This window comes from Arvicola amphibius, chromosome 7 (assembly GCF_903992535.2).
Source record: "Arvicola amphibius chromosome 7, mArvAmp1.2, whole genome shotgun sequence".
Lineage (NCBI taxonomy): Eukaryota > Metazoa > Chordata > Mammalia > Rodentia > Cricetidae > Arvicola > Arvicola amphibius.
This window is the reverse complement of record NC_052053.1, coordinates 81,686,051-81,698,213: the sequence shown is the minus strand read 5'-3', so window position 1 is coordinate 81,698,213 and position 12,163 is coordinate 81,686,051. Positions and strand designations below refer to the sequence as shown.

The 12,163-nt window shown below is 42.0% G+C and overlaps 1 protein-coding gene across 2 annotated transcripts in view; it reads left to right on the top strand.

The window, feature by feature from the left end:
- Ttc8 (tetratricopeptide repeat domain 8) overlaps positions 1–12,163 on the top strand; it is a 54,242-nt gene that overhangs the window by 33,747 nt on the left and 8,332 nt on the right. For both annotated transcript variants that reach the window (XM_038336806.1, XM_038336807.1), the window contains 2 exons: positions 247–334; positions 2,341–2,451. In XM_038336806.1, coding sequence (XP_038192734.1) covers positions 247–334; positions 2,341–2,451 — 199 coding nt within the window. The remainder of the gene's footprint in view (positions 1–246; positions 335–2,340; positions 2,452–12,163) is intronic.

The window sequence follows — 12,163 nt, the reverse complement described above, 5'->3', positions numbered from 1 at the left end:
GCTGCAACACGCTTGTAGTCTTTACACCATCCGAGGCTTAGGTATCTCATGACTCTGGGAGACAGGTGACTTCTCGCTAGCTTTTGTTAGCATACCTGTTACTGTCTGTGTGCCCAGCATCACCTGCTTTGGTATATGCTTGCTCTAGGGTGAGATGTGACTGTTCATATCCTCAGGGTTGGAAAAACAATGATGTAGTATTAATTTTCCAATTGCATGTCTGATTTTTTAAATGGCTTTTTCTAGGTTAGGAATGTACCGTGAAGCAGAGAAGCAGTTTAAGTCAGCCCTGAAGCAGCAGGAAATGGTAGACACATTTCTCTATCTGGCGAAAGTAAGTAAATATTCTTAACTTGAGTGAAAACTGTCTACTTAGGGTGCTGGCCACTGAATGGGGTAAAGTTGCCAGTTCCTTCTGGAATATTTGGCAAGTTAATATGTTCAGACTTATTTTTTATAGCAAGTGAAAAATAACATATGGAGGGTACCCACGGCACAAGGAGTTGATGGCTGTGGAAAAAGAAGAAAATCCCTTTGACAGATTGTTTTTTAGGACAGAAGGAAACACCATAGACTCACCACCCTGTAGGTAACAAAAAGGCATTTTCTGCAATCTATTTTGTCGCAAACCTGAGCAGGTTGTAGAAAACAAGCCCCTTTGTTTTCAAAACAGGATTTCACTGTATAGTCCAGATAGACTTTGAACTCACCATCCTCCTGCTTCAGCTTCTTGAGTAGCTGAGATTCCAGGCCTATGCTAGCAAACCCTGCTCTAAGAACAGGGACCATTTTGTAGATTGTTTTATAGGACATAAGTTACTCATCTCTGAGCATGATTCAGTATAGGATATTGTAGCAGGCTTGTTAGTAAAGACAGGTTCATTTAACCCATAAAGTAACCCTACAGGGTAGGTTTTATACTTTGTGCTGCTAAGGAAAATGAGACAGCAGGAGGTCAAATTTTCAGCATCACTGAGCTGAGAGCAGCAAGCTCAAGTCCACTGTGCTGTTTGATGTGACTGTAGCTCCAGTACTGGGCCACCTATAATTTTCAGTGCAGATTGAACATTCCTAATCTGGAGTGCTCCCAAATCTGAAATGTACTGAATGCCACCATATGATTGCCACAAGTGGAAACACGGGTACAATAAAATTATTGTGTAAAACTGCCTTACATGTAGATGGAAAAACATCAGTGAAACGGCTGGAGATGGCTCAGCAGTTAAAGCATTTGTTGCTCCTCCAGAGGATCCAGCTCGATTCCCAGCACCCACATCATGGCTCACAACCATCCAAACTCTAGTCCCAAGAGATCTGACACCCTCTTCTGGCCTCCAAGGGTTCCAGGCACACAAATAGTGCACAAACATACATGCAGACAAAACACCCATACACAAAGTAAAAATAAAAACATTTTAAAAAAATCAATGAATTTCACATTTAGACTTGTGTTCTGCAATACCCCCAGAATACCCCAAAATCAGAATTTGAGCATACTTCTGTGGTAAAACATTTCCGAGAAGGGAAGCTCTACTTGTATTGGGATAAAGTCATCGCCTGAGCCTCATCAAGGCCTCTTTGAATGAAAACACTTGCTGAAGTGGTAGGTTTTACATTATTGTGGTCTATCTGTCGAAAAGTTTCCAAGTGTGCTGTGCACAGGGAAAGAGCAGGGAAGGAGGAGAAAGGGCTGTGAACTGCTGTCTTCTGGGCGAAACACAGACGTTGCAATCATGATCTCATAGCAGTTAGAATTGCTTGCATGAGCCTAAGCCTAAACTCAGTCAGTCACAGTTGAACAAAGGACTTGTAAGACCGCATTCCATCCCGCTGAACTCTTGGCTACCGGTATATTCTAGGTGAAGGACAGTCATTGTCTTCAGTTGTGTGTCCACCGGTGAGCCCTCCAGGCTCCTGTGGGTAGCTTGAAACCCATAGTCATGCACGTTACCCTGGTTGAAATTAGTGAGTCAAGAGACAAACCAAAAAGATGTGAATATCAGAGAAAGACTCATAGGGAGTGGAGGGTTGGTGTGGGCAGCAGGAAAATGCTCCCCTGGCCCTTTCTCGTTTATGTATTACCCAGTCTTTGTGACAATAATATCTCCACAGTAAACATTTCTTGGGGTGATGAATTTTATGTATAATATGCAGATACACTGTAAAGTCATTATTAGAATCTAATTATGTCTATGAAAATTCATTAATTTCTTGGGAGAAAATTTGTTTTTAACCAATAATTAAAACTTGTCATATAAATGCTATTATTTTAAAAACCAGTAATCTTATTGAAATAAATTTTGCTTAAAGTAATCTTATTGAAATATATCTTGCTTTTAGGTTTATATCATACTGGATCAACCTGTGACTGCTTTAAATCTATTCAAACAAGGCTTAGATAAATTTCCAGGCGAGGTGACCCTGCTTTGTGGAATTGCCAGGATCTACGAGGTAAGGTTCACATTATTTTTAAGGCTGGTGTAAAATTGAGGTTGTGTGCTACTTTAAAAAGCTCATAGGCCCTTGGGGTCCTAGTAGGGAGCAGTTTATAAAATTAAGATCGTTGGCAGGGATTCAGCAGTATAAGGAGAGATTTTGCTGTGTGTATTTAATTCAGCTAGATTTTTATAATGAAGTATTTTAAACACCCAGAGGTCAATGATACAAGACAGGAACTTAACTTATTTTTCCTGCATGGGTAGCCTGTTACCTCAGCACACTTAATCCTTTCCCAAGATCTGTAACACCAACTATGTGGGGGTTTGTTTGTTTGCTTGCTTTTCCCATTTCTGGTAGACATGCCTGAGCCTTCTATCTGTTTCATTGGTCTGTTTACCCAGCCTCTTTCCAAGCTCATTCTAGCTACATTTCTGTAGTTTTCTAATGGTAGCTGGTAGGTTTACCCTGTCGGGATTGTCTTCACAGTTTGGACTCTTATTCTTATACAGTTTTAGATTCATGTTCTCAGATTCAGTAGAAAAGTTTCATTAACTTCTCTTTCCTGCTAATTATTATAGCATTACAATAATTCCGAGGCTAGATTAGGTAATCCTACCCCCTGGTTTTTCTCTTTTACAATTGAAAATTTATCTCTCTGCTTTTCCATGTTGATTTTAAGACTGGTGCCTTGAGAATTATTTTTTTTTAGCTTTGCAGGCATAATGACTTAGATTGATAGTTAATATTTGATTGACAGCATGGGTAAGCAGGCTGCCTTTCTTTCCATTCTCAAGTATGACATAACTCTTTAGTTGCTTCATTCATTTTTGTCCTCCGGTGAATGTTTTGTGAGCATTCCCAGAAAGGTTGTCGGGGAAGTCACCAAACCACGCTAAAATTCAGTCCTTTCGTTAAGACTCCCAAAACACAGCATACAACATCCAGCAAGGAACATTGTATTAGTGGGAAAAAGACACAAAACAAATTCAAAAAAGTAAAGGGAAAAGGCTCGAAGGCAAAGTTCAGAGGAAGCAAGGGATAAGCTTCTAAAAGATCTCGGCTAGTGCAGTGTTAATTGACACTACCAACATCTACTTATCCCAGCTAGGGAACCAGTGACAGACAAAAGTGCAGATACCACCAAAGTCCACATTGGGGGACCAGTGATTTTTTTGGGGGGGGTGTTACTTATAGGAGTATAGATGAAGGGTTACTTATGAGGAAATAACTCATAGACAGTTGCATCACCAAAGCCCACCCCAGCCTGGGTGACAGCTCACAAAAGCTGGAAACCGGGAGCATGCTGCCAGCTCACAGGCTGGAGACTTGTCTGTTTCAGGCAGTGCAAGTGGTCTGTGCTTTTCCGTGTAGGTCTGCTGATCTTTGCTTCTCCTAGACAGCTGAACTGGTGCCTGCTTCCCCCAGGGGAGTTGGCTGGTTCATCTTGTCTGAGCCTCTCCTAGGCAGCTCAGTTTTCCTGAGTGCTACTCTTGACAGTGGATATATGCTTGGGGAAAGAGGAACCTAATGCATCTGGTCAGTTTCGGGGACTTCCTGAAGCATTTGAGTTGCTCACTTTTTGAGCTTAATAGCGTCCCTGCAGGATAGAATGTTTCAGCTCTGTTCAGAAGAACACCCTTTTAATGTCTCTGTCGGGTAGTCACAACATGGAGTCACAAGGAGCACACTTAATACTTCCAGCAACAAGTTGTGACAACTCCCGCAGAGTGTTGTCTGCCAGGAGTCTCATTAGAGACTGTGTGTGGACACCATATGCCTATCATGTACCAGAATTAGCATGTATCAGCACAAACCACACGGTACCAATAGTGTCGCATTAGCAAGGCTCTTGTCATCTGGGGAAAGTTTGTATGAGAGCAGGAATCAGCTGAGTTCCCCAGTACATACCTTCCTAAGAATAGCAACCTCAGGCCTTCTGTTAACTCTTCCATGCACACGTGTACTCCTGGGTATAACATGAATGGATGTACTACTATGAATGGATGTATTGCTACAAATGAAATGTTGTAATTTCTATTTGATGATGGTGGATAAAAATGCATTACTTTTTAAAAGTCAGTTTGATATTAGCCATTCTTTAAATTTCAAGATCTTATTGACAGATTCTATTAAATATCTTTTTATAAATAAAAGAATCAGTTTTAATAATTTACTTTAAACATTGTTTAGAACTTTTAATACAATATTAAACACATATATCTCTGTCTTCTTTTTTATGTTAGAGCTTAAAATTTAATATAAGGCATTTACATTAGACTAAGAGCAAATGTTTAACCACATCTGAAGTAAATTACAGATCTCTGTTTTCTTTAAATTCCTTGGAAGATGCTACTTGTAATATTTTACAAACAAAAGTGGAAGAGATTGAGGGTTTCTATGTCTAGATGATATAGATGATAGCTTGTGGATGATTTTTATTTCCTTATACCTTCTGTAGGAAAGAAAAAAATAAAAAGGAAAGGAACATGACTGTTTCCAGGTTTCAGCACCAGATGGATGGGGAGGGGAGAAAGACATAAAAACAGAAAGGAAAGGCCATGACTGCTCCTAGGTGTGGTGGAGGAGGAAGGTTACTATAGACATGTGGGAGAGCGTAGTCAGAGGCAGGGACATCTCGGAGAGTCCAGAGGCCTGAGCTGTGCCATGTGAGGAGACAGGGAGCAGGGGAGGAGAGAGAGGGGAGCCAGGTACAGCAGCCAGGAGGCCCACAGGTACAAAGTGAGCGCTAACCAAAATGGTTACTTCATATAGGGAAGAGCAGCCCAGCTCCCAGGATAGGAGTGGAATGTGACAGCCAAGAGGACCCTGTAACCTGCAGGGGCTAAGGGACGCAGACAGAACCCACTGGTTAGGTCTACTTTGTTATGTTAAATCGGCACTTCAGCCATTTGTCCTGGGTTTGAAACCCAACACTCTATTTTTAAAATTTTGTATGAGAAACTTGAATTCTGTGTTTTGTTCCTTTGATTTGATTTCTCAAGACAGGGCCTCTTTATATAGCCCAGGCTGACCTGGAACTTACAATGTAAAGGTTGTCTCTGGACATGAGGTGATACTCCCCTCTCAGCCTCTCTAGTTCTGTGTTACAGGTACAGACTGCCATACCCCACTGACAAATTACTTTTTGAGTGAAAATAAGTAATTTTTAAATTGTCTAGGAAGAAGCTTCCTTTCTGAAACCTAACTTGAATACACACACAGAAGACTTTGGCCAGTCAAATCAAAATGTCATTATTTTCTATCTTTACTTGTTGTGACCTTAAATAGGTGGAGTATGAATGAACCTTTGACCAAGATGCCTAGAAAGAAAATAAAATAGAGTCACCCATGGAAGCCGGACGATTCTTGCTATTGCCAATGGTGGCTACTCTGGGTGGTGATTAGACCACTGGACCCTGCCCTTCGCATCTCTCAGACTCTTTGTCCTTCCTTTTGACAGAAGATTTAGCTTTCAGCGTCTTTAATTATGACTGCTTTTCAGAAGAATTCCGTCTATGCCTGTCTGCTGCAGTCACTGTTGCTAAGGCTGGGATAGGCCAAGGCTCTGAACAGATTCCCTGACTGGCCTTCAACTCTCCATCCTCCTGCCCACATCTCTGGTGTGCTGGGGTTGCCCTTGTGCACCACAACACCCAGAGGTCCTACAGATAACAGTCTTTTATTGGCTACCTTCTCCCTTCTCTTCTGGGTGGAGTTGGCAGCAGCAGGAAGAGGAGTAGACAGGAGAATAGCCTACTTGCAAGGACACTGTAGAGCCCCCCATCCTCCACCCTCCTTTGCAGTTAATTTCCTTTCTTCCAAAGCTTACCACGCCAGAGCCAGATTTCTGGAGGATTCCTTTGCTCTTTGTGTGACAGTGGTTTGGAGGATAATTAGCTAAGTCCTTAGTTTGTAGCCACACCGCATTTGCCTCTGAGGACTTTGCTTTTCTCTAGGGTTTCCCCTGTTGTGTTCCTTCCTTACTGCTGTGTTCATTCTGTCATGGTCTGAGTGGTTCCTGCTTTACAGTGAGCATGTACAACCCCTGCTTCCTTGCATTTCTTACAGACACTTGCTTAAGTTATGCATCTTTATTAAATTTTTGATGCTTTTGAAATTTTTTGAGGCATTTTGGTAGAAAGGTCCTCATTTTAACTATTCGTTGCCAAAAAAAATATCTGAAATTAGAAACCTAATCCTGGAAATGTTATTCTAGTGGCCTTTCAACTTTATTGTGTGTGGAAATTGCCTCAGGCATGTGTAAGAAGTATGGCCCATCAATCTCTGTCGCAGGCCTTTGTATTTTGAATGCATTTCTTTGCTATTCTGAGCAAAACCACTGCAGAATTCACATCCTTGAGCTATTTGCAATTTTACTTCAAATAATTCAGCTGTAAGTATAGTTCATATTTCATGAATTGGTTCAGAAATAACCACTTTAAAAATCACTTAAACTAATATCAAGTTTATTGCACACTTGAGGCAATATTTACATACATGGAAATGTTATTTTAAGTATATGCTGTTAAGATCTATTCTCGAACTATTATGATTTAACCAGTTCTGATGCAGGAATAAGTTTAAGGACAAAAAGAGACACCACGTGAAAATTTAGGATGTGACAAAGATTGAGTTACTAGATATTAATTAAATACTTTAAAATTAAAGCAAATGAACAAATGTTTCATGTATTAAAACAATGATTTCAGCCAGATTTAAGCTGTGTGTATGTGTATACATGTATGTGTACTATGAGGTCAGAAGTCAACCTTGGTGTGAGGCCGTAGGAGCCATCTCACTTGTTTCTGAAATTGGGGCTCATCAATTAGTGTAGCCTGGCTAGTTGCTGCCTGGCTGGCCCATAAGCCCCGGGACTCCCCTTGCCAGCACTGAAATTACACACGAGTCACCATAGCTGGCTTTTTAATGTGTTTTCTGGGCCTTGAACTCAGGTCCTCAGTGTTTCTGAGACAAGAACTTTACTGACTGAGCCATGTCCCGAGCTCTCAGATTTAGACTTTTAAAAAAGAGTTAAAACTTCAAAACATGAAACTCTTCTGTTAAATATCCTGATGAAAACAACTTAGGGAAGAAATGGTTTATTTAGCTTACAATTTTAGATTAAAACCCATAGGGGAAGTCAAGGCAAAAACTTAAGCAGCTAGTCACATCTCACCTCTAGTTAAGAGCAAAGAGAGAACAAAGCACACCCTAGCTTGCTCTCAACAAGCTTTCTCTTTTCATACTGTTTAGAACACCATGCCTAGGGGGGAATGGTGATCCCCATGATGTGTTGGATCTTCCCTATAGCAATAGTCAACACAGCCCCCACAGACATCACATAGGTCAACCTGGTCTAATAGTCAACACAGCCCCCACAGACATCCCATAGGCTAACCTCGTCTAATAGTCAACACAGCCCCCACAGACATCCCATAGGCTAACCTGGTCTAATAGTCAACACAGCCCCCACAGACATCCCATGGGCTAACCTGGTCTAGGTAAATCTTCGTTAAGACTTTCCTCCTGGGTGATTCTCGGTTGTATCAAGGTGAGAGTTAAAACCATCCAGCAAAGAAACCATGAACATTAAAAAAAAAAAAAAAAAAAAAAAAAACCATAAGCAGATTCTTGGTATAAATTAGAATAAGGAAATTTTTTTATTTATTCAGTTATTTGTGTGTGTGTGTGTGTGTGTGTGTGTGTGTATGGTGGTTTTACCTGGATGTAAGTCTGTGCACCACAGTGCATGTTTGGTGCCCGTGGCCAGAAGAAGGCTTTAGATACTTTCGTGAGCCATCATGTGGGTGCTGGGAATGGAACTCAGGGCCTCTGGAAAAGCATCCAGTGCTCTTAACCACTAAGCCACCTGTCACTTCTACCTGAGGAAAATCTTTTTATTCAAAATCAAGTAATAAAGGCATAACAGGAAAGACTGATGTGTGAGAACTTTCATTCCCTACATAGATGTCCTATATACCAAAACCAAGCACAGTGGTGCATGCCTTTAATCTCAGCACTGGGGAAGGAGAGGCAGGCGGAACCCTATGAGCTCAAAAAATAATCCTATGTAGAAAAAAATTAAATAAAATCAAACTTAAAAGGTTAGGATATCACCCAGTGAAAATGCCTGTTGTGCCTGGGGTAGATGGCAGGTGAGAGTCCGGTGAGTGTGGTAGCCTCACCAGATGCCACCTCTGGATCTTGGGCTCAGCAGCCTCCAAAACATAGCTGAATACCTTTCTATTCACTATAGATTATTCTCCCTGTGCTATTCTGCGACAGCAGCACAGAATGCCAGTGATAGAGGGCAAAAGGCAGGCTAGCTACGAAAATAGACACGGGACACACATTGGCAGCTCATAGAAAAAGCAAGTGTGATGTCTCATATGTTAAATGCCCCATCTCTGTCAGAATTGAAGAGTTAAAAGCTAGACCAGCCATAGGTCACTTCCCAGTTGATTGGATTGGCAGAGGTGAAAAAGTTCCATAGAACCTAGGCTCTCAAGGGTGTGAAGAAACAAATTCCATGTGTGAGCACTGTTGATGGTTGAAACGCAGTTGATGCAGCCCTCCTGGAAGTTTTTATAGTCACCAAGGAGAGGTCAAACCAGGTTCTTTGGGGGCACTTTTACTTTAAGAATTTCCCTCTAGTAGAGTGTACAGCTATGTAAAGATGTTTTATATCTTGTTCTTTTGATTAAAAGATGTAAAGAAACCAAGGTTCGCTGAAAGGAACTGGGTAGTTTATGAGTATGTGACATGTTTTGGTCAGAAAAATACAAACACACTATGGGCTGGTGTGATAACTCAGTTAAGAATGTGCTTGCCTGGCAAGCCTGACAGACGGCTCAAGGTCAGTCCTCAGAACCCACAGAAAAAAAGGCCAGATGTGGTGTGCACGTGTAATCCTAGCACTGGGGAGGTTGTGACAGGAAGATTCCTGGAACCCAATGGCCAGCCAGTCTAGCTAAACTAATGAGCTCTAGTTTCAGTTAGAAACCCGTTCTTAAAAGAAAATAGGGTGAGCAATAGGGGAAGTCACCCAGCATTGGCATCTAGCCTCCACATGTACACACACACACAGACAAATGTGTGCACAAATAATGTCACACACAAGAAAGAAAAAGTGCTCTGGCTGGCCATTGGCCACTTCACTGAGAGAGAACCATGCATCAGTGCACTTGGTCTTCAAGCACCTGCAGCCTAACCCAACTGGGATTGCAGGCCAATGAGTTGCCCTGTCGTAAAATTCAAAGTGCTTGGTAGTTGAAGAGTGCATGTACACACCCATCTATATGCATAGTAAAACACATGCACACACATATGCATATAGACACACAAGACCCCTTTTCCATATTTGAACATCTCTGATATGGGACTGCATCGAACGAAATGTAGCATCTTTCCTTGCATTACCATGTGGTAGTTGTACAAAGTAATGAGTTTCATGTATTTTGATCTTATTTACCACCTCCTTTCTGTCTTGTGTCCCCCTGCCTCCTTCCCCTGGTCATCCCTCTACTTTTCTGTTTCAAGTCTGTTTTTTTTCTTAAGTCTAGATTCCATGTTTGAGAGAAAACATACTTGTCTTTCTGAGCCTTAACATGATGATCTCCAGTTCTGTTTTCCTGCAAATGACATAACTTTGTCTTCTTAATGGCTGAGTAGTATTCCATTGTGTTGATATACACCACATTTTTCTTTTGCTCCTTGTAGCCAAGTAACAGCTGCTGTGTAGTTTTCCTTATCTGCAGACCTTGTAAAAACCTGGTGATTATTCCATCTAGCCAACATGGTGAAGATGGTAATTACTTCTGATTGTTGCCTGAAAGCTTTTATTGACACCTGCTGGTTAAATCCAGAAAGCACAGGCATCGGCCTCCCAAAGCAGGAGCTTGCAAGGGAATCCTGAGCAGTGATGGGGAGCACTGTCTGGAGCATTGTAGTGGATCTTAACCCTCTTCATCTCAAAGATGAGAAGTAGGTGAGGCTACAGATATGTATATCAGCCAGATATGTTCATTCTATACTATGTGTCTGTCAAGGCTGCTCACTGTATCCCACAGACATATAAAGTTATTAAGAAAATTTAAAGAGCAAAACACTGAGTGCACAGACAGTACACGGATGACCAAGTAAAATGGGGACTTGGAAGAATCTGACTGTGTATGAAAGAACTTACTTTACATACTTCTTTCTATGTATAAAGATGCAATGTGGTCTGGGGTACAAGCCTGGTCACGTGAGTCTTGTACCAAATACTAGTTCTGTGTTTAAAGAAGCAGTGTGTGGTGCTTCTTGCAGTTGTCAGGGTCTTTTGAATTTGATTTAAAAATGGTTCAGATCTAACATTAATAAGAGTCCTCCTGTGGTAAGACCAAGTGTGTGGGTGATAGTGGGTGTCATGTAGCTTGAGAGGCAGAAGAGATCTGTGTGAAGCTGAACATAAAGAAAGCTTTGTGGAGGATGGACTGGTCCTTGAGGTAGATGTATGAGGTGGTACCTTTATTAATAGTATCTGTTGAGCCAGATGTGGTCACATCTGCCTGTAGTCCACCTACTAAGGCAGCTAAAGGATGAGGATAGCTCAAGCTCGGGCTCAAGTCCAGACTGGACAACATGGTGAGAATATGCCTCAAATTTTAGTAAAGCTAGTATTATGTCATAGACCTGCTAACTGCCCCATCCTGGAACTCAGGACACACCCCTCTTGGCTCTGGGACAGAGCTGACAAAATGTGCTGTGATTTTTCCAGCACTCAGAATGAATTCAGTTCCCTCCCTTCCACTTAGAGCTATGAACAAACCCGGCCCCAGTCCTTGGACTTAGGACAACTTTGAACTATGTACTTTTACCTAGTGCTTCCCTTTCTTGTGGCCCCTGGAATGTAGGCCAGGCCAGGTTAGAGCCTGGTATAGAGCTTACCCCACCCCATCCCACCCCAAGAACCTGCAAGAGGCAGCAACCACCCTTGTCCTTGAAGGACCTTTTCCTTCAGGACCCTCAGGCTGCACATGGTGGGCATCTCACCTGATGAAGCTCCATTTTGGGAATTGAAGGTCTCCCTTGATGCAGTCTCTCCTGATGCTTCCCTACTTTGGGGGCTATGGTGACTGTCCCTCATCAAAATGCTTTCTCCCCAAATAAAGGCCATTTTGTGCCCACTTCTTTCTGCAAACTTGATTTCTTTTGTAGGTTGGAACAATTAGAGACATTTATTTGTGTTTACTAGTGTTTTACAAATGAATACAGCAACTGCAGAAGGCTCCTTTGTTTTTTTTTTTTTTTAACCTATGTATGTATTTCAAAACTAGGTCTGGGTGGCTTTTGTTTCATTCCTAGATCTGGTCTTTCTTTGGCCTTGTCTTCCTGTTTGGTACAGCCTGTAGTCAGCCACCAGGTAACTCCTTAAACAAGAGGCAGCATGTTTGGGGCATGCCGCTGTTTCTAATCCCCTGATGGCCTCTCAACTTAGTATGAAGTCTGAGGCTCTCCACATGGCCTCAACAGGTTCTGGCTGCCCCTTCTCCAGGCTCACTTGAAAATGTTTCTTCTAAGTGTTTTCATTTTAGGCCTGTGTGCTTTGGTCTCTCTGCCAAATGATACTGTTCCCCCCGACCTCCAAATGCTGGCCCCACCACCTCTCTTAGTTAGACGGCTTCTTCCAAGGTGACTGAGAACAAGCAGCCCCTGCCTCCCTTTCGCTCTCCGCTCACCCCAC